The 23,544-nt window shown below is 44.8% G+C and overlaps 1 protein-coding gene across 2 annotated transcripts; it reads left to right on the top strand.

The window, feature by feature from the left end:
- The first annotated feature begins 185 nt into the window (after window positions 1-185).
- On the top strand, window positions 186-23,308 carry LOC132459511 (beta-1,3-galactosyl-O-glycosyl-glycoprotein beta-1,6-N-acetylglucosaminyltransferase-like). Of its 2 annotated transcripts, XM_060054110.1 has the most exons (6): window positions 186-380; window positions 17,554-17,979; window positions 18,069-18,162; window positions 18,252-18,656; window positions 22,476-22,971; window positions 23,004-23,308. In XM_060054110.1, the coding sequence occupies exons 2-5, from the start codon at window positions 17,654-17,656 to the stop codon at window positions 22,944-22,946; spliced, it is 1,296 nt and encodes a 431-aa protein (XP_059910093.1). In that variant the 5' UTR covers window positions 186-380; window positions 17,554-17,653; the 3' UTR covers window positions 22,947-22,971; window positions 23,004-23,308. The 2 variants fall into 2 exon arrangements, with proteins under 2 accessions (XP_059910093.1, XP_059910092.1); XM_060054109.1 differs by having other exon boundaries at window positions 22,476-23,308.
- The last annotated feature ends 236 nt before the right edge of the window (window positions 23,309-23,544 follow it).

Below are 23,544 nucleotides of genomic sequence, written 5' to 3'. Positions count from 1 at the left end.
TACTGATTTACCTGCACGCCATGGATACAAAGTATGTATGGAGGGGTGTACGAATATCATATTTTCTTATTTCTTATTTGCCCGCAAGCATTTTTATTTTCGCTGCATGGACTAGAAAAATAAACACATTCAAACACACAATTTATACTTGCATTTGGTTCTTGGAAGTGACGTTATAGGGAGAGAACATGCGATTAACCAAGATTGGAATCCACAGCCCTGTGGTAGTCTGAGATGGCTAGATATGGCCCATCCCCTTACAGAGTCCAGGTAACAGGCATACAAGGAAATTATGGACTGACACCAGTTGCGAGAACTGAAATGAGGCATGATTGATCATTTGGCCATATAGGACAGAAACCACACACCATCGACATAAGGTGAGTTTGGCACAAAATAATGATAAAAAATATATAAATAGGCTTTATATTTTTTATTTTCTAGCTGAGTCCTCAACTGTTGTAGTTCTTAGGCTGTATTCTTTCTTTGTGTTTCCCTCTGCAAACTTTGGTAGGCTACCACACTACTTCAACAGTGTTGCACCTAGATACTCATTTCCACTTTTAAAATGTTCATATTTTTCTTGAATCAGTGTAACAGAGTTGTCGTTGTCCATCTGTTCTTCATGACCACCGTTACATCAGCACTATTCATTCCGTTTTTTAAATAATGTTTCCTTAAATATTCAACTTAAAAAAAACAACATTGTATAATTTAAAGTCAATCGTTTGTGTGGCGACCGATTTGACTACAATGGGTCCCTATGGATACTTTCTTCTCTCTTGACACTCTTGTCTTATGGAAGCATATATGTAGCAAAATTCAAATGGCAATGCAATTTGCAATTCAATAAGTCATTACATTACACAATTGACAATTCATTTTGCAAATTTATAATGTAATTTGTAAATACGTTATTCAAAGTGTATTTTAATATGCAAAGTGACAATGCAATCCTCAATTAAATTTGCAAAAGTTAGAACAATAAAAATAGAGCAAGGTACGTTTTATTACTGTTTTCTGGGAATAATTGACGCAAGCAGAAACCAGAAAACAAGCCGTTTTTTCGTTTTGACAAGAAAACGAAAATCAAAATTTCTGTTAGATTATTCGTATCTTCGTTTTGTCAAAAAAACGAAAATCAAAATCTCAGTTCGTTTATTCGTTTTTTGGTTCTTACTGAGCGAAACGAATTTACCACTTAATATCTGGTTTCCGCCGGTGGGCGGAAACCAGTGCTTGTTGAACTGTGCTCTTCATAATAAAAGTTCTTCCGTTTGATAATGTCGACAAAGATATTACTGTATTAGACACTAGCAGACACTCTAGAGGACCACACCACCCACAGTCAAGCCTGACACGGCTTCAAATAAAAATAATAGTATTCATAATCATTTGAAAATGAGAACTTATGAAGTTATGATGACTTCAGTGCAGTTGATGTTTAGCCACAGTTAATACATGCAGAGCAGACCTGAGGGCTTTACTACGACATCATTGTCCGGCTCTGAACTATGCGCTCTGTGCGCCTTCACATCAAAAGGAGCTGCGATCGCGGGCTGCTGATTTCCTCACAGCCTGGAGCTATGAGGAATACAAGTGATTACAATACATTTCTGACAGCTGAACATTGCGCAGGGCTCTCCGTGAGACGCACGCAATTCAACCCATGCACACGCTCACACGCCACACAACTTGCGCCGCTATTTAACAGTGGAAGGGTAGGAATCAAATGCGTCCGGGTGAAATTTCAAAATCGTCCGGGATTTTATTAAAGCCTCAATACATGTTCACATTTAATTTGCGTTGCGTTCCTCTGGGTCTGTCACAAACTTGGGCTAGTTTGTGACAGACCCAGACCCCGTTCCTCTGGGTCTGTCACAAACTTGGGCTAGTTTGTGACAGACCCAGACCCCGTTCCTCTGGGTCTGTCACAAACAAGTTGGGCTACGCCCTCCCCTACTCAGTTCTGTTCGCTTTGCATTGGTGGAAGTGAGTAGGGGGAGTGGTTAGGTAAAGCCTTCAGATTGGACGGTTTGACTTTAGATTTACCGTCATGTTTTGTGTTTTTTTTTTTTTACCATTATTGTTTTATAGGGACAAACATTAACACATTTCTCCTGAAGGGGATTGATAAAGTTCTATCTATGTAACAGAAGGAAACACTTACTCATACTCCATCAAATATTCATACTCATACTTTGCACACTTTACCACAGCATTGGCCTACTGAATGCCACAGATATATTTTTAAGCATTGGACTGAATGCCACATAAATATAATATATGTTTTGCACGTTTGCAACGTTTAAAAGTTCAGGGAAAAGCATATGCCTCTACTGGTGTTGCTTAGGCCAATATCCTTTTGAGGCAGTGTTGTTTCTGAATATTAGTGTTAAGGGCCAATAATGCCTATTATCATACATTAGTCACCATGTCTGTTGACATTTGTATGCAGTCACATTAAATATATCCCCCCCCCCCCAAAGCCGACAAAATCTCACTCTGAACTCAGGTAAAAAATGGAGAGCCCTGCATTGCGCATCTGTTGACCTTTATCCATTTACAGTAAACAGATAATTTTTTCTTGCTGGAAGATATTTTATATTGTTTTCATATTATTATTTACTGACAGTGATTACAGAATGCGAGTGTGTGTTATATTGAAAGCGAGGCTGGGTGTGCCTATGCATCATATTGACTACTCTGTACAGCAGGCCTATTCAACTAGCGGCCCGTGGGTCAAATGCGGCCCCTCTTAATTTTTTTTTGCATGCAAGAGGTTGCATGCAAAAAATAAAAAAAATAAAGGAGAAACATAGTTGCATGCAAATCAGGTGTCTGTGTGTGTAGCCGGTGATACTAGCCAGTATCAGTACCCCACAATCAGGAACTGGCATCACTTATTCTGACAATGTTTGGCTCAACCGATACGTGTGAGTCTAGCTTTTCTCATATGAATGCCATCAGAACAAGGGCACGTTGCTCCATGACCTATAAGAAGCTGCATGAGTGTCTCAGGATGAGCCGAACTAGGCAATTTAAGGCAGTGCAATCTTTCTCACTGACTCACTGGCTCAAAATGTCTCATATGTACAGTAGTTCTCTTTTGTGATGATTCTAACAACATTGTTGAATTCTAAATACCTGTCCAAAATATGTGAGAACAAAATGTGTTATAATGATACGATTAAAAGTGAAGAAGGAAGGAATGCGTCTGACCAGTTTATTCCATGTAGTAGTACTATATATATTAAGTTAACACTACTTTAAGTATGATTTATTTGTAGCGATTCATAGTTTTACTCTGTGTGGCCCATGAACCCGCAGTGGTTTTCCTTTTCGGCCCATTTGTTACGGAGGTTGAATAGCCCTGCTGTACAGTGACAAAGAGTGTACAGTAACCTACTTCATTCAATATTAAATGGGCTACTGTAGCCTACACTATGTACAAATGGTTTTGCTCTTTGCTCATGGCAGTTGTGGCAGTCATTTTAACATGTCAGCAGGCAAGCTTCACTCATTCCAGGATGTATTATGCTTTGACCTATACCCTACTTGGAACGTGTTTTGAAATGGATCTATAGTAGCCTATATAAATTTGCCAGCTGGAATACAAAGCAAACTCTCCTTCAAATGCACATTCATGGAAGTCTTGTATTGTCATCCCCAAATAATGCTGCAATGTAATAATATACATCTTTAAATGCACAATAATGAGTCATTATTTTTATTATGACTTATCAAAGATTTTTATTGGCTCCCAGAATGCAGGTCTGTTTGTGACTCCCAGTATCTCTAAAAACAGACTGGGAAGTAGAGCATTCAGTTACTGGGCTCCTTTACTGTGGAACCAGCTCTCCCCATGGGTCAGAGTGGACTGGGACAAAAATTCAGCCCTGGCATTTTCTGTCCAGACCAGCCCACTACAATATCAGCATAGGGGTGGGACGAGACGAACGGGAAGAACCCTGTATGTAATAGATTAAAACAATTTAATAAAGTACATAGCCTACATCCAAATAATAGTACAGCACTGTAAATGGCAGTTGTTGCTTTTTTTTTGAAGTTCTTGTCTCTTGTGCTGCTGATAAGACAGGTGTGAAATCCGAACAGGAAGTTAAGGCCTAAAAAAAAAAAAAGTTTGGTTCCTGTTGGTTGTCAGTTGAGGTCATGGGTAGGTAGGGGAATTTTTTCATAAAATAATTTGGGTCGCACATAAATTGACAGGGTCGGTCGGAAACCGGAACCAAACAATTTTTTTTTTTAGGCCTAACAGATCTCCTGTGGTCACTGCATCTCCACTCTCCATATCTACATATCTACAAAACCGTTGTTAAATATCACACTTGATCCAACGCTAAATTCTCTCTTGCAGTTTTTAGTCTGTGACTGTGAAAATCGTTTGGTGTAAGCTCAGCATTAGATGAAACCAGACATAGTAGGATCTGAAACTCATTTGTTTTAACGGTGACTCAGTCATTATGAAACCATAAATAGAGAATTGAAAAATATATATATATCTAGAGCGGTGTGAAAAAGTCTAAGACATGAATTACAGGTCTGAATAGATATGCATTCTCATGTACGTGTATGTGCACATGTATAGATTGCCCTACTTCCTCGTCCGCAGCCAGCCAGCTACACTCCTACTGCTCTGGCAGCTCTAATAAACTTAGAAGAGTCTTTCCATGAAATGTCAGAATATGTACAGATAATAGTATTACTGAACAGAGAAGGATCTTTTTGGTTTTCGCGGCGCGGATAAGAGATGAAAGGAAGATTCTACACATGCTCTCAGACATGGTGGTGTTGTGTGATAGTGTAGCACAGCACCACTTAGCCGCCTGGCATGCATTACCCAATCGAATTCCACACACTTTTGCGTCAGTCTAAACGTTAGTCTAAATGCGGAATAAAAAGTGAAAACGCGACACCACTTTTGCGTCTTCTGTTCAGACCGCCATCATGTAAACTCAGCCTCACGCCCGGGATTCCACCGCTTTTTTTTTTTGCCGATTTCGGATGACGCAAAGCAAAGTCATCGCTACAGATGTCATGTTTGCGATTGTAGATGCCGTTAATTTGTGAAACGACAGTCACTGCCCTCTAGAGGATTTATTGCGTAACATCCATAACAACGCTGAAACCAGACGGAGGTATGAAGGGTAGCTCCGGGGGCAACGTTTGGGGCGACAGACGAATTTCGTCCGGGTCTGGAGGTATGGATCGGACTTCACGGCTGCGGCACGGAACGGCTGCGACTCTGCCCTGCTTGCATTTCCACCGGGCGCGTTACGGCAGCGCAGCGGCAGCAGTATTCACACGAGATCACGCGATAATCCTAAAAAGTACTCACCTTCCACTCCCAAAACTACTGCAATTAAATGCCACGCTTTGTCTTTTCTGACATTGTCCTTATAAAAAGGATGATTTGGTACATAAATGACTTCACGTTGCTGAACTTCGACAATGAGTCTCTCGTCGTCCATGTTGCCGACCCTCTGAGACCCTTTGATTGATTGACTGCTGACCTGGTGCCACCGGTCATGACGTAATAATGTTGATGTGAAGTTGTGATAGGCTACATGAGCTGAGTATTGTGTTTTATTTAGAAAATTGACCGGATGCTCTATGGCTTTTACTTTTTCACTTCCGGCCCTGCTCGATCTGCTCTGTTTAAATGGACGCGGTTCAGCAACGGCTTGCGGCAAAAATAGAAATGCTACGGAATGATAGCGCTGCGGCGCGGCGAGCCGCTCCTGGGACGCTGCTGAGACGTTCCGCAGCCGCGCCTCGGTGGAAATGGTCTCATTGATTAGAGTGGAACCTATCTATGGCAAGCCATCCCCGCCAGAAAACGGCATCATTTAGACGCGTATCACCTTCACCTATCTGCTGCGGTGACTGCGGCCAAGACGTGCCGCAGCCGTAAAGGTACGGCCACACCAAACGCGTCACCTGCGTACCACGCGTATAAAATCGGCAATTTTTCCATAGGGAAGCATTGGTGTACGCGCGTATGAGGTGCGTACAGCGTATCATGCGTACCAAGCAACATTTTACTCGCTGTAGGGGCGTATGAGGCGCGTACATATACGCGCGTGTATATACGCGCGCACATATACGCGCGTACATATACGCGCGTACATGTACGCGAGGAGTTCAAAAAATTGAACTTTTTATGCTCATACGCGCCGCAATAGCCAATCAGCGTTGAGCTTGACCCGACGTCACTGGCAGAGAGTAGTGAGCTTGGACAGAAGCATACGGCCGACATCTTTCTTTATTCTGTGTGGAAATAGTAACATAGTTACGCCATTAAATGCTTTTATGGAAAAAAAATTAGCGAGAAATGTGCATTTTACTTTCATAATGTTCGCTCGGTGAATGTGAAGGATGTTTGGTTTGATAGTTATGACGAAGAGGGAACGCTCCGTTCACTTGCATGGACAGAGTCTCTGGTTACTAAAGCAACCTCAACGTCTTGGCGGACTATATATCTGCTGATCAACACTACGAATGCTGGAAACACACCAGACACACCATGTGAAGTTATTTAACCCGATTATTGTTATTTATATCCGAGATTACTTAATCTAACCCGATCTAAACTCTATCACCCAAACACGGCGACGTTTGGGTTTCCTACCTCGGACTCCAGAGCAGCCATGTCTTTGGCAGCCACGGCCGGCAACTTTCTTTATTCTGAGTGGAAATAGTAACATAGTTACGCCATTAAATGCGTTTGTGGAAACATTTCTAGCGAGAAATGTGCATTTTACTCTCATAATGTTCGCTCGGTGAATGTGAAGGATGTTTGGTTTGATAGTTATGACGAAGAGTGAACGCTCCGTTCACTTGCATGGACAGAGTCTCTGATTGCTAAGCAACCTCAACGTCTTGGCGGACTATTTCTCTGCTGATCAACACTACGAATGCTGGAAACACACCAGACACACCATGTGAAGTTATTTAACCCGATTATTGTTATTTATATCCGAGATTATTTAATCTAACCCGATTATTTAATCTAACCCCGCTTGGTGTGTTCGCACCTTAAAGGTGCGAACACACCAAGCGCGTACCTCGCGTACCATGTACGTGCGTAACGCAGCGAAAATGTTGCTTGACCATTTTGTGTCAAAAATGGTCAGATACGCGCGTATCTGACCATTTAAGGAGTCCGAGGATTAAGGAGTCCGAGGAAGGAAACCCAAACGCCGCCGTGTTTGGATGGATGATAGAGCTTGGATCGGGTTAGATTAAATAATCTCGGATATAAATAACAATAATCGGGTTAAATAACTTCACATGGTGTGTCTGGTGTGTTTCCAGCATTCGTAGTGTTGATCAGCAGAGAAATAGTCCGCCAAGACGTTGAGGTTGCTTAGCAATCAGAGACTCTGTCCATGCAAGTGAACGGAGCGTTCACTCTTCGTCATAACTATCAAACCAAACATCCTTCACATTCACCAAGCGAACATTATGAGAGTAAAATGCACATTTCTCGCTAGAAATGTTTCCATAAACGCATTTAATGGCGTAACTATGTTACTATTTCCACTCAGAATAAAGAAAGTTGCCGGCCGTGGCTGCCAAAGACATGGCTGCTCTGGAGTCCGAGGTAGGAAACCCAAACGTCGCCGTGTTTGGGTGATAGAGTTTAGATCGGGTTAGATTAAGTAATCTCGGATATAAATAACAATAATCGGGTTAAATAACTTCACATGGTGTGTCTGGTGTGTTTCCAGCATTCGTAGTGTTGATCAGCAGATATATAGTCCGCCAAGACGTTGAGGTTGCTTTAGTAACCAGAGACTCTGTCCATGCAAGTGAACGGAGCGTTCCCTCTTCGTCATAACTATCAAACCAAACATCCTTCACATTCACCGAGCGAACATTATGAAAGTAAAATGCACATTTCTCGCTAATTTTTTTTCCATAAAAGCATTTAATGGCGTAACTATGTTACTATTTCCACACAGAATAAAGAAAGATGTCGGCCGTATGCTTCTGTCCAAGCTCACTACTCTCTGCCAGTGACGTCGGGTCAAGCTCAACGCTGATTGGCTATTGCGGCGCGTATGAGCATAAAAAGTTCAATTTTTTGAACTCCTCGCGTACATGTACGCGCGTATATGTACGCGCGTATATGTGCGCGCGTATATACACGCGCGTATATGTACGCGCCTCATACGCCCCTACAGCGAGTAAAATGTTGCTTGGTACGCATGATACGCTGTACGCACCTCATACGCGCGTACACCAATGCTTCCCTATGGAAAAATTGCCGATTTTATACGCGTGGTACGCAGGTGACGCGTTTGGTGTGGCCGTACCTTTAGTCTGCTCCCGCAGAAAATGAACGGGAGGATTTTTTATTTTGGCGTGACATTTCTTGCGTGTGCGTGACAGCGTGAGATTGATGGTGAAAGCGTGAGAGTCACGCCAGGGGCGTGACTGTTGGCAACCCTGGTGGCAACCCGTCTCTGGCACAGCGCCCTGGAGGCCAAGGAGGCAGGTTGTGGAGGCGTGTCAACAACAGTCACGCCAGGGGAGTGACTGTTGGCAACCCTGCACAGTGAGTCATGTCCATCTGGAACAACAAACATGAGCTGATGTTCCTTTTCTTTAATTTTCACTTTGAGTTTGCACATGCCTTTTGTGTTGATTTGCTGTCCATTATAGGCTTTTAGCTTCACTGAATTGGGATGAATGTGTGGTTTTACCTTCATGAATCTGATGTCACGTTCACTCATTAAGTTGGCTTTGGCCCCCGTGTTCAGCTTGAGAGGAATGAGAGCTCCATTTATTTGTAAAGGCACAATCCACTTGTCCTGCTCAACACTGTTCACGTTTGGCATTAGTTGTTCAGTCTCTTTATGTCTGAAATCATCCTGGTTGACCATGCCTACAAAGAATGAATCCTCAAGAGCCGTTTCTTCTACTGTATGCACACGTTCACCTCCGCTCTGTTTCCCTTTGGCAAAGCATTGCTAGGCATAGTGGTTTTTCCCTTTACATTGGTTACAGACTTTCCATATGCTGGGCATTGTTTAGGTGCATGTTGGGAGCCACATCGTTTGCACATATACTTTTCTGTGTTGTTCTGTTGCTTATTTTTTGATGTGGTATATCTTTTTGTCCTTCCTGACACTATAGCCACTGCAGCGCCATCTTATTCCTTTGAACGCTCACCGAACGTTCTTGCATGTTGCTGAGCTAACTCATTAGCATAGCATATTTTCATAGCTCCAGCTAAAGTAAGATCAGTTTCCCGCAGCATTCTTTCTCTCACTTTTTTGTCATTTACTCCGAAAACAATTTGATCACGTATCATTGAATCTCGAAGCACTCCAAAGTTACACGTTCTGGCTTTTAGTTTCAAGTCTGTTACAAAGGCATCAAAGCCCTCAGCTGGCATTTGAATGCGCGAGCGAAACACATACCTTTCGTACGTCTCGTTCTTCTTTGGCGAACAGTGTTCATCAAACTTTGTCACAACCATATCAAACTTTCCCTTGTCATCCTCGCTGTCAAACACAAAACGTGTTGAATACCTCCAGTGCTTGCGGTCCCGCGACGGTAAGAAGCAGTGCAATCAACCGTGCATCGGGCTTGTCGTCCAGTCCGAGGGCTTTCAGATAAAGCATGAATCGTTGCTTGAACGTTCTCCACTCGCAATCCACATTTCCAGTCCAATTAAGATTTTCAGGCGGCTTCACAATTTCCATGACTTCTGTTGGACCACTCCTGGTACCATGTAATGTTACTTCATTAATCAGAACGTGACTTTAGGAACATGGCTTTATTGTTGTAACTCCGTGTGCTAGTAACTCAAGCGTGGCTTATCATCGTCTTATTCTAATAACACATATATTTAGTTAGTATACAATTGGTAACAGGTGCCGCCACCTAGTCGTTGGTGGTAGTCTTTATCTTATGTTAATTGTGTACTCATATCATTACAGAATAAAGCCCCTTGATTTAATTACTAACTGTACATTAAAAAGTATTTCTGCTAAATTTAAAAGGTTGAATCTCCTCGTGACTGAATGTTTGTATACAGCGCGCAGGCTTAATGCGCTACACTTTTTTCTGTGGAGAACCAGCACCATGAATATTTACTACAGCGTTTCTACAGCTCGATGCGGTTTCGCAATGACTCCATCTTTACGGAAATATTCCTGAACCGCATAAAACGAAACCGGATAGTTTTCGCCCGTTTCGGCTCCGTGTGGACGCTTAGACCCCGATTACACGAGGACGCTTACGGGTAAAAACGACAAAATATTTTATCGGAAGTGCCTTTAGTTTAAAACTTCAATACGCTCCGCCGTAGCGTTTTCGTCTACACTGCTAAGACGCAAAACTCTTCTCAGATCTGCTCACGTCGCGTACATGTTTACCGTGCATACATGCGCCAGTATAGGGAAATAAACAAACATGTTGGATTATTTCCATGCTTCGGACCTTCAAGCTGCTCTGGCAGCTCTAATAAACTTGGAAGAGTCTTTCCATGAAATGTAAAGGATATGTTCAGATAATATTACTGAACAGAGAAGGATCTTTTTGGTTTTCGCGGCGCAGATAAGAGAAGGAAGTTTCTACGCATGCGCTCAGACATGGTGGTGTTCTGTGATAGTGTAGCACAGCACCACCTAGCCGCCTGGCATGCATACCCAATCGAATTCCACACACTTTTGCGTCACTGTATGCACGCAGATTTCCTCCCGAAAAACGTTAGTCTAAACGCTGAATAAAAAGTAAAAACGCGACGCCACTTTTGCATCTTCTGTTCAGACCGTCATCATGTAAACGTAGCCTTAGTCTCAGACAAACATTAAGCCGGAGCACTGATCATATTCACTGGATTCATTTAGTCTTTTAATTAGGGGCATTGTGGCAACCCGGCTTGGTGAGTGAGCCGCCTCCTTCCAATCAGCACACGAACTGGAGCTTACTTAAATGGCACTTTTATTCAAACATAAATTATATATCTAGCAAACCAAACAAAACACAGCTTTGGAGGAATCTACAGTCTTGTTCCTCCGGGTGTAATCACATCACCAACGGCGACTGGTCTCTCCGCACACGCAAACCAGGAGCCCTGATTTACCTGCTCCTCAGGTACTCCGCATTTCAATGATTGGCTCCAGTGCTCTTACTGGCGCCATCTGATGAAAATCTGTGGTACACCGCCTCCACAACCTGCCTCCTTGGCCTCCAGGGCGCTGTGCCAGAGACGGGTTGCCACCAGGGTTGCCAACAGTCACGCCCCTGGCGTGACTCTCACGCTTTCACCATCAATCTCACGCTGTCACGCACACGCAAGAAATGTCACGCCAAAATAAAAAATCCTCCCGTTCATTTTCTGCGGGAGCAGACTAACAGCTGTTACTGTAACATCTACCTACCTACAACGTGATCACGGCAGTATCTCTGATCGTTGATTTGCTGAAAACGCACCTGATACTAAGTTGCGTTTGAAAAGGTCAGAGAGAGTTCAGAGCCGGTGTTGTGTCGAGATCTGTTTCCCCGTCGAGATGTGTTTCCCCTAGTCCCAGATAATGACTGTCAGGATGCGTTCCCCCTGTTCTAAATGGTCAAATTGAATGATATCAGCCTGAAAATCACAGCACTTATCTCTTGTGGGGAAATAAGTCAGCAGTATGAATTTGAAAGATGTGTGAGCCTCCTTTCCTATGGAACAGAGGGCCTTTTCGGGTAATTTCGGACGGGGGCGGGGACTAGGGGAAACACATCTCGACGGGGAAACAGATTTCGACACAACACCGGAGTCGGAGCCCACTGATGCGCGTTTGGGGATGGGTCGGTCGCGACCGATTCGTTCACAACGAACGAATCCCGAACGTGAACGACAAGAACTTGTTCCCTAAAACAAGAAGAACTGGTTCTTTGATTCTTTTTTTTTTTTAACATAAAACAAAAATATGGTCACGTAAATAAAATATACAAACGAACAGAGCTTCGTCTCCCCGCAACCTTATATCGATTGAGTCTACAACGTTCTCAAAGATTCAGCCAATGAGAGGTAGCAATGGTGTTGCCATGGCACCTGGGTAAACAAATGACAAGGCGGTACCGTCGAATTTGCGCGCTTTCTCTGTCTGACGTATCTTGGGTCATACCATTCGACGTGGGGCCACTAATATATCCCCCTACATTTCCAAAAATAGACTGATGTAGAATGGAGCCTTTGCTCCATTCTACATCAATTCAAGAACAAACAAAGAAATTAAACTGCAGTTCGTATTTTTTATTTATGACCATGAAAGTTCTGTAATGCCTGAATTATGAAGAATTAAATGTAGAGTAAAATAAAAATTATAAATATAAAACCATGAATGACATATAGAGAGTAAGCAAGTGGTATAAATATTGGTGGGACGTTTGGTTATACTATATAGTATATCTTGTCGATTTTCATGGGGGGGTAGAGCCTAGCCCTGGGTATGTCTTGGAAATCTTAAGAATCGGGCAAGTAGCACTTTCATATTCCCCAAATTATTCAAATCGGCGCAGATTGTGTTGAGCATGCCTCACTCGAATGCTGAGCGAACTTTTTCATTGATTGGCCTAAACAAGACTGACACCAGAAACCTTGAAGGCACCCTGTCGTCAAGTATGACCATGAAAATGAGCAGCCTTGAACCCTCCATTCTTTAACTTTTTTTCATAGATGAGGGTTTATACTTAGTAAACGAGGACTATTTAGTATAAAAAAATTTTTTAGGGTTGTCCAAAAGATTAGCCGCTCACACTAATATTTTAGAGTCTCACTCCAGCCAAAGTCCCAAAGTTGGCAACCCTGGTTGCCACACCTTAAGGAAGTTGTGGTTAGGGATGGGAATCGAGAACCGGTTCTTGTTCAGAACCTGTTAAGGGGTTGCGGGTGCAGGCAGGCAGGTAGGACCCAAACGCAGACGGTTTCAGGAAACAGCACTTTATTCAGGCCTAAAGGCTAAGGCACAGGAATCAGGGAACTCGGGAGACAACTCGGAACTCGGGAGACGACAGGGAACTCGGGAGACGACAGGGAACACGGAAGACTAACAACCACAAACAACCACGGACAACCACAACTAACCACAATGACAGCACAAGGAACAAAGGAAAGACGAGGGCTTAAATAACAAACACAACGAGGAACAGCTGAGACACATTAGGGGAGGGAACAGTAATCAACACAGGAGGGAAACACAGGGAGACACCCACACCCTGACAGTACCCCCCCGTTAAGGGTCGACTCCCAGGCGACCCACGACAAGCAAAAAACAAAGAAAGTCAAACCCAAAACGGGTGGGTGGAGGGGCGCCAGGAGGGGGGAATCAAAAAAAAAATAAATGGACTGGGGCAGAGCCGAGGGACGTCAGGCGGGCGGCCAGAAAACTGCCCCAGGGCATGGCAGGGAGCCTCAGGCGGACGGCCTGAGGGGCAAGCAGAGGCAGAGTGACGGCGGAACCCTTCAGGAGGCCGGCGGCAAGGACGATGAGGGCTCAGTCGCTCAGGAGACCTGCAGTGGCACAGAACCCCCTCAGAAGGCCGGCAGCGGTGAAGGCGGAACCCTTCAGGAGGCCGGCGAAGGCGAGGTAGAGGGCGGGTCCCCTCCAGAGGAAGGCCAGGTAGAGGGCGGGTCCCCTCAGGAGGAAGGCCAGGTAGAGGGCGGGTCCCCTCAGGAGGCAGGCCAGGTAGAGGGCGGGTCCCCTCAGGAGGCAGGCCAGGTAGAGGGCGGGTCCCCTCAGGAGGCAGGCCAGGTAGAGGGCGGGTCCCCTCAGGAGGAGGGCCAGGCAGAGGGCGGGTCCCCTCAGGAGGAGGGCCAGGCAGAGGGCGGGTCCCCTCTGGTGGCAGGCCAGGTAGGGGGCGGGTCCCCTCTGGTGGACAGGGTAGAGGGCGGGTCCCCTCTGGTGGAAGGCCAGGCAGAGGGCGGGTCCCCTCTGGTGGAAGGCCAGGCAGAGGGCGGGTCCCCTCTGGTGGAAGGCCAGGTAGAGGGCGGGTCCCCTCCGGTGGAAGGCCTTGAAGGGGAACCCCCCTCGGGAAGGAGTGGAGGAGGGCCCCCACAGGCAGGAGCGGGGAGCGTGCCTCCCCTGGACGGTCTGGAGGGCGGACCCCCTCCGGCAGGAGCAGAGGCCGGTCCCCCTCTGGAAGGAGCAGGGGGCGGGCCCCCTCAGGCAGGAGCGGAGGGCGGACCACCTCAAGCAGGCGAAGAGGCCGGTCCCCCTCTGGAAGGCTAGGAGTGGGCTCAGGAACCGGACAGGGCTCGGGGACCGGAGTCAAAGCGGGAGCTGGAGTGCCAGGAGGAACCGGGTGGTACCCCAAACTCTCCCAGCGAGCTATCGCCTTCATAAAAAATGAATCCTGCAGCTCACGGCTAACCGGGTGGCACCCCAAACTCTTCCAGCGATCTATTGCCTTCAAAATAAATAAATCCTGCCGCTCACGGCTAACCTGATCGTCCGCTGGGTCCATTCGTGGTGCTGTCATTCTGTTAAGGGGTTGCGGGTGCAGGCAGGCAGGTAGGACCCAAACGCAGACGGTTTCAGGAAACAGCACTTTATTCAGGCCTAAAGGCTAAGGCACAGGAATCAGGGAACTCGGGAGACAACTCGGAACTCGGGAGACGACAGGGAACTCGGGAGACGACAGGGAACACGGAAGACTAACAACCACAAACAACCACGGACAACCACAACTAACCACAATGACAGCACAAGGAACAAAGGAAAGACGAGGGCTTAAATAACAAACACAACGAGGAACAGCTGAGACACATTAGGGGAGGGAACAGTAATCAACACAGGAGGGAAACACAGGGAGACACCCACACCCTGACAGAACCGGTTCCGAGTCAACCGATTCCTTGGAATCGTTAGCAAGCCTGCTTAACGATTCCGCTTATCGGTTCCGGTCGCGGCAAATGCGTCGTGACGTCACACACACGCTGCTTTGATTTGGTTCAGAACGCAGCAAACATGTCGCTGCCGAGGAAGAATCGCATTGTGCGTTCAAACCAAACGCGACGGGGCGACAAGATCCCATACAAAGTGAACGTAGAGACGCGTATAAGGGCGAGTTTGTCGCGGGAGAAAACCGGCGACAAGTTTTTGTCGTGATGACAGCCAATCAGCGTTCAACAGCGTGATAACTGATGTGTAACGTAACAGCCAATCAGCGTTCAGCCGTCAAACTCAGTGCAGTGCAGTCCGGGTGAACCGCGGAATGGAGGAGAAAGTGATTGTTGCAGTTTGCGACTCCCGGATCGCTATATATAATAGTATATAATATATTATATACTATATTATAATTGTATATATAATATCACGGCCAACAGCTCTGTCGCCTCCGGATGGCCGTAGCGTGGGGAGCTCTCATAGGGATTGGGCTTCTCGGGGTTTGTTTACCGGCATTGCTATGGTTTCCGGTCTTGTGTGTTCCAACGGTTTATTAGGTAGGCCCATCTAATAAATCTCTGTCTAATCAATGCTTCATTTTGTTTATGTCAGTTTAATTTTGTTACAAGTTGAATGCAAATGAGCACTGTTAGAATTCCAAAAGGCACAAGCTCTTACTTGGCTGTTTTCAGTCTGTGTTTTTAGTTGTATGGCACATAATGATGGCATTTGGGCTTAAAAAGCGATATATTTTTTCGTCTAGACCAATTGATTTGAAAATGTACAATTTCCTAATACTAGAAGCACTTCTGATCAGATATTAAAGAGATGTAATGCAAACAAACACATTTATACTTATTTTCGCACCCAATGAGAATCGATAAGAGAATCGATAAGGAATCGGATCGATAAGCAGAATCGGAATCGTAATCGTGAAATTCTTATCAATTCCCATCCCTAGTTGTGGTCCACCAAATCATTTGATAGCTGAGGAACAACTATGAGGAAGTATCTATGAATGAAGTCTTTGTTTAATTGAAAGTTTTGCAGAATAACGTTTTTTTACAGGTCTTGTTTAAACATCAAACCTGTTGAATTACCGAGCGTGAATCAGATGTTAATTCCAAAGGTTTATTAACTCGTTTTTGTTTAACATGTGAGAGCATCAAGCGAGAGCACCTTCCACTCGCCGTCACTTTCCGAACCCCCTCCTATTCCCCACACACATACATATAACCTAAATGTATTCCTGTGCGCTCCGCGCTGCACATAAACTAGTGCCATTACAACACAAACCCTATATTCTACAGTTTATTTTACACAAGCGATGACAGTATGGATGCTGTACAATAATGAACAGGCTCAAATGGGCTAGTGAAATCGAGCACAACCTTCCTGCAGGAAGGGTGCGTCTCCTGTTTGACCAAAGCAAAAATGCAGCACGATTGCACCTAATATAGTTTCTGCTGTTACACTGGCATTATTTCATCAGCTGAGGGCGTTTTCATTGCCATAGCAACTTGAGCTATTCAACAAGTAGGCCTATAGCATGTGCATATGAATCTCATACCATTAGTATAGTAAATGTTGTACTTGTTGATTTGATTGCCAGAACTCGTGCTGCATTGTTGGTTTTGTCAAACAGGAGAGGCAACCTTCCAGCAGGAAGGTTGCGTCTCCTGTTTGCAAAAAAATGCGCACGATTGCACCTGACATAGTTTCTGCTGTTACACATCATTTCATCAGCTGAGGGCCTTTTCATTGCCATAACAACTTGAGCTAATCAACAAGTACAACATGTTCTAGACTAATACTATGAGTCTCATACCAGTAGTATAGTACATGTTGTACATGTTCATTTGATTGCATCACAAGTTTTATAAAAATGTATGGGTCCCTGAATGTGAGGCACATATTTTAGTGCTCCCGAAATAGTGGTCTGTTTCTCATAGTATTAGGCAAGTGCATGTTGTACTTGTTGATTTTTTTGCATCACAAGTTTTATAAAAATGTATGTCAATGCAATTTATAAAAATGTATGGGTCTCTGAAAGTGAAGCGACATATTTTATTGCACCCGAAATAGTGTTCTGTTTCTCAAAATTTTAATCTAACGTTCAAAGTACAATCTAATGTTGTACTTTGTCTGTCTTTATGAAGACTAACCCAAAAATTCGGGTGTCATGTAAGCACACTGAGTGAGTAATCGAGACATGTTTTGTTTCCCCCTGAACTGATGACCCTTTCTAAAAGGGAAATTGTGTAGTTTTATTGTGCTTTTCATTCATTTAAATTTAACCATTTCGACCATGGTAACAAAACATATTATTTGAGCTTTATCTTTTAATTACCTGGAGCAAATTGTGGGTTGATTTAGAATATATTGGAATCATGTTCCATTTAACCTAATTTTGTCCTTGTACTGAGGAGCACAGTGAACGTCACCTAGGCACATTGTGGCCTTTAGACAGGCTGCTTTGCTAGCAAAAACAATATTGGAAAAGAGATGGAGCAGCATCTGATCCATGTTTTTGTTGTTGATGGCTGGTGTATCATGTGTGCATTGATAAGTGAATGCAGCCTTCAACCACAACACACTCCACAATAACATGATCATGTGCTTATTTTATGTTCAACAGATACAAAGGGGAAAGGGATATCGTTACTAGATTCCTTGGTCTTCATAGCCTGGACATTTCTACAAACATCCTGGATAATACGTGAACTCTCCTTGTGGAAATGGCATTGTTTACAAGGCTAGGGCACGGGCACCGCCTCACCAACATCATTCTTAGAGTCATTGCTATAGTGGCACTGCTGTGGACTGTGGTCTTTGTGATCAGTCCTACAGAGATTGAATGGGTCCCCACCTTAAGCTGGAGCAACAGATGGCTGGCTTCCAAAGAGTATGAAGGGAATGTAGAGGATGCATGCAACTGCTCGTCCCTCTTGCAGGGCGATATCGATTGCATGGAGAACGCCAAGATATTGAGCATCTCCAAGGATTTCCGAAAGAAGTTCCTTAGAAAAGAGGATGATTACATTAATGCCACCGTGAATTGCAGGTGGGCAAGTATCCCTCAATATTACACACTTTTAAGGAACTGTATAGACAAGAAGTGTTTTGTGGCTCATATTTATTTTTGATTTACAGAAACTTCCAGACAAGGAAGAAGTACACAATGTTTCCTCTAAGCAAGGAAGAGGAGGATTTCCCCTTGGCTTATTCTATTGTTGTCCACCATAAGGTAACATATGATGGCATACTCATGATATACTTCAAGCCTAAATCTATGAATACAATTTTTTTATTTTATTTTGCTGGCTATTTGTACAGATCCAGAACTTTGAACACCTGCTGCGAGCAATATACACACCTCAAAACCTTTACTGTGTCCATGTGGACAAGAAGGCTAGCTTGGCGTTCCTGGAAGCTGTCATGAGCATCGCTTTCTGTTTCCCTAACGTCTTCATGGTCAGCCGACCCGTGGACGTGGTCTATGCCGGCTGGCCAAGAGTGCAAGCGGATATCAACTGCATGGCTGACCTCTTCAATGTCAGCACCAAATGGAAGTATTTCATAAATCTGTGTGGTCAGGACTTCCCCTTGAAAACCAACCTGGAGATGGTGAGGAGCCTGAAAATGCTGAAGGGTGCCAACAGCATGGAGACGGAGAAAATGCCAGGCGGGAAGCGTTGGAGGGTAGAGGCTGCTCACCACATCGTGGACGGACAACTTAAGGTTATTGTTATTAGTTAACCATTTGTGACTTGTTGATCCTTGCTTTGAAGCTGAGCAGTAGTATATTGATTTTTCCTTATACTAGCCTGAAATCAAGCACCCTAAATGTAAATACCTGTACCTCCACTCCCCTACATGAATCTTTGTTTTACTCTTACCCCTCATAGTGTGTATAGCTGTATCTATCCATTGTCATTCATAAAACACATACTCAATGCTGTCTAGGTATAGCATTGAGTATGTGTTTTGCCTTTTTTGGGGCAAGGCATGCTCTTTCCTGGAGTTGAACATATTCTATCCGCTGGTGTGGAGGATGCCTTGGCAGATTTATAAATACTGGCCAGGTCAAACAAGATAGGGAAGGTCCCTCTCCTCTCGTACCGCCGCCCAGAACGATTGGTGGAGGGCCGCCCTGCAGGTGGACCTCTGTAGTCCTCAAGCTTCGTCCGTGCCTTCTCTGATCAGTCAAGGGCTAGGTCAGTGCCAGAGAAGAGCTCCCCCAGTGCAGACGCAGACATGCCTAATCACAGCGGTTTATGAAAGTATCAACGTAAAAACAAAGAAAAAAAAAAGTGTGTTCAAAATACACTTCTATAATACTATAAATTGAACTGTATTACCTTTTAAAGTTGATTTCAAACACACTGGTGATATAATGCAATTGTACTGCAAGTGTGTTTCGAATGCTAGAAATCAAAACTTACACTTAAAGTTTGTCAAAAGTTGTGCCAATTTAGCATACTATTTCCACTTAAAGGCCCACTATGCAACTTTTTTAGCCAAAATTACATTAATTATGCTGGTTGAGAGTTATTCTGATGGTTCTGCAACTATTTCTGGGTCGTTTGGTGGGTGTGTCATTGCCCCATGTCACCTATGGTACGAACACACCAAACGCGTACCATACGCCCCTAACGCAGCTAAAATGTTGCTTGACCATTTTGTGTCAAAAATGGTCCTACGTACGCAGCAACACGCCTGTGGAGTCCGAGGAAGGAAACCCAAACGCCGCCGGGTGCATGATAGAGTTTGGATCGGGTTAGATTAAATAATCTCGGATATAAATAACAATAATCGGGTTAAATAACTTCACATGGTGTGTCTGGTGTGTTTCCAGCATTCGTAGTGTTGATCAGCAGAGAAATAGTCCGCCAAGACGTTGAGGTTGCTTAGCAACCAGAGACTCTGTCCATGCAAGTGAACGGAGCGTTCACTCTTCGTCATAACTATCAAACCAAACATCCTTCACATTCACCGAGTGAACATTATGAAAGTAAAATGCTCTCTTTCTCCTCCATGCATCCTCCTCCGGGCTGCCGCCGAGCTCCCCCCGCCGGAGCTGCCGGACTGCCGCCAGAGCTTAGGCGGCAGTCCGGCAGCTCCGGCGGACTCTCTGCCAGGCAGTCAGTCACATGGCAAACTGACAAATTAGACATCTTTTTTTGTATGGAATATCCCTGCTTCTGAAATGCGCGAACATCTCTGCCCAGCGCTCGTCCACTGGTCCACAAAATCGTAGCTATGCTCTGATTGGAGGGGAAGTGGGAGGTAATATTCAAATTTGCCCCCTTCCTACGTAGAAGGGGGCGCTGAAACTGGCTTGCTCGTTTGGTAACTGTAGGCGGGGCACTTTCAGAAATGCATTGAATGCATTGCATTGTACTTTCAGCTGCTACTGAAGCTAAAGCTGCCGGTAAGTAACAACTTCCACCAACAACTGTTGTTGAAAAGCTAATGGTCAGTTGTATCTTACCTGAAGTAATCGCCGGTTGTGGCGCGGTCTCTTGAGGAGACGCTGGCCCATCTTGGCCCTGTGAACATGGTGCAGCGTCCCGCCCTTTGGGTTCCTCCATGCTTAATGAGGTACTAGATTCATGTAACTCTTTTTATATGGGATTATAAAAGCATTATAATCCTTCCAAACTTATTTTTATCAGAAGCCACAGGCATGTAGTGTAGACATACTATTGACCGTCTTGGTGGCGTCACGTACGGGCAGGCTGAACGGCCAGCTCCGTCAGACACGCCGCGCTCATTGCGCACTCACACTAGGCCATCGGTACCTAGCCCAAGTCCGTTTGACACCAAACTAACTATCCACAGACTGTATGGGTTGCAGCTTCTGCAGTAATGGGCCAATCACGGCACATTAAAGGGGACATATTATGAAAACAGCACTTTTCCTGGGATTTTGGGTGTTGTTGTGGGTGTAAGTTTGTACATGATTTTTTGAATGAGATACGTATTTCTGGAAGCAGCCCACCTCCAGCTACCAAACGAGCGAGTCAGTTTTGGCGCCCTTTCCTACGTATTAAGGGGGCACATTTGAATGTTACCTCCCACTTCCCCACTCCCCCCCAATCAGAGCATCGCTAAGATTTTGTGGACCAGCAGACGTGCAGCTCCGGCGGGGGGAACTCGGCACCCTGCAGCTAAGCTCCGGGAGTATAATCCCTTTCTCTGGCGCCGAGCTCACCCCGCCGGAGCTGCCGCCAAAGGGAGGTCGGGAGGAGGAGACATGGAGTAGAAAGGGATTGTACTCCCGGAGCTGAGCTGCCAGACTGCCGCCGAGCTACCCCAGCCGGAGCTGTTCGTCTGCCAGAGCTTCTAGTCCGCTGGAGCTGCCACCTAGCTTCGGCGCCAGTTCAGCTCCCGGAGTACACCGCCGGAGCTGCCGGACTGCGGCCGGACGTCTTCGACGGCGGCCGGCAGCTCCGGCGAGGGGAGCTCGGAGGCAGTCCGGCAGCTCAGCTCCCGGAGTACGATCCTTTTCTTCTCCATGTCACGGTTCATGGACTTCAGAGAGTCAATGCCAAAGTTCCTTCCCCCCAATTCTTCTCAACCATGGCCGAGATATCCCCCACACGACGAGTCTTTACTTGTGGAAGTACCGAGACGTTAGACACAGTCTTTATTATTCATAATATCATCCGAGGCGCAAATAGCTTTTGGCCGTGATATTAGATAGATTATATAAATACCTGTATGTAATATTATTATTATGTTATATCATATTATATAGATATAGAGCTCCAGGAGTCAACAAACGGCAACAATCCCTTCTCCTCCATGCTGTGGTTCAGTCTGACAGCTCATTGGTCAATGGGCAGCAGCTCATTTGCATCAATGCTACAGACACCAGAAACAGCGCATTCTGAAGGGACTGAAACAGAGGGGAATAGCGGCAGACGATATTCTTTTCCCTAAAAGCTATTTCCAGCAAACAGCTTCAAAAACATGTTTTCTGGAACTCAAATACTATGTTTACTTGTTGGGAAAACACCATAATATGTCTCCTTTAAATCAAAGAACGCTGTTGGTGATTGGGTGCGAGCAGAAGCATTAAAAAATAGAAAGTAATTTAAAAAGTATAGAATGGAAGTATGTTTGAACGGAGTTCGATGCTACTCGATACTGGGTTGTTTTGGTCGATACCTTAGTACCAATATCCAGCCCTAAAGAACCTGTAGTAATGTTAAAGAGTTGTTCTGAAGCTGACATATATAGGGTGATAGAGTACATAGAGTACTTTTTACTGAAATACAGCTTAAAATGAAGAAAATATACTTTTTAAAAGTATATGTTAAATATACTTTAAATTAAGCCCAAAAAGTCAAAGTATACTTGTAATATGATTAGTTTAATTCGATTATATTTGTAATAGCCTTTCAGACTGGTCTTTTAGGGTGTGTGTGTGTGTGTGTGTGTGTGTGTGTGTGTGTGTGTGTGTGTGTGTGTGTGTGTGTGTGTGCGTGTGCGTGTGTGTGTGTGTGTGTGATTTTATAATGGCCCTAAGTGAAACCATTTCTTTCACTACAGGCCACAGGAGAAAAAAAAGCGCCAACACCCTTCAACCTTCCCATGATGTCGGGTAACGCTTACATACTGGCTAGCCGCGGCTATGTCCAGAGTGTGCTGCAGGACCAGCGAGTGCAGCAGCTGATCGAGTGGGCCAAGGACTCGTACAGCCCCGACGAGTTCCTCTGGGCCACCATCCAACGCATGCCCGGTGTTCCCGGTTCCTCACCGCCCGATGCCAAGTACGACTTGACCGACATGAATGCCAGAGCACGAATGGTCAAGTGGCAGTGGCACGAGGGGCCGGTCTACCCTATGTGTAGCGGACACCACGTTCGGTCCGTGTGCGTGTACGGCATCGGGGACCTGCAGTGGCTTCTGGAACAGCATCACTTTTTCGCAAATAAGTTTGACCTAGCAGCTGACCCGATAGCCATTCACTGTCTGGAGTGGTACCTGAGGCACAAGGCACTGACAGACGTAGATCAGTAGTAAAGTAATAGATGTAGTAGTAGTAGTAGTAGTAGTGAGGTGCATGATGTGTGGTAGGAAAATACGGTTGATAATACGCTTATGGCAGTCCACAGACGCATATTTCGCTTTATTTTTTGCTGGTTATTTATTGGATTGTGGATTGCCTTAAGATTATTGGGTAGCTCTTAAAAAGAGAAAATATGTTTTTATTGGTTGGTAGATATATTTTGCACTTTCAAATCTTGCCTTGTTTGATCATTGGATTGGAGATCATGGGTACTTGTGGATTAACAAGCATCTACAGACCCATCATTCTATGTATTGTACTGATGTAAACATTTGTGTAATTTTATATGGAAATAAAAAAGGGCATTTTGTAATTGTGATGCCCACCAGATTGGCTACCTATTCCTCAGTCCTCATCCCAAAATGTGGACTGAGGAGGACTAAAAGGGACAGACTGCCCTGAAGAAATAGATTGTACAAGGAGCGCGGGGAAAGTGGAATCACACAAATTCACAAAGTGGGAGTGGCTCATCGCAAAAGGTGCCGACAGGTAAGACCATAGACGTAGCTCCTAAGGACACCCCCCTTTGAACGTCTTGTATTATGGAAT

Source organism: Gadus macrocephalus, chromosome 6 (genome assembly GCF_031168955.1).
Source record: "Gadus macrocephalus chromosome 6, ASM3116895v1".
NCBI lineage: Eukaryota > Metazoa > Chordata > Actinopteri > Gadiformes > Gadidae > Gadus > Gadus macrocephalus.
Note: the sequence above shows the minus strand (reverse complement) of the source record. Positions and strands in the feature narration are given on the sequence as shown.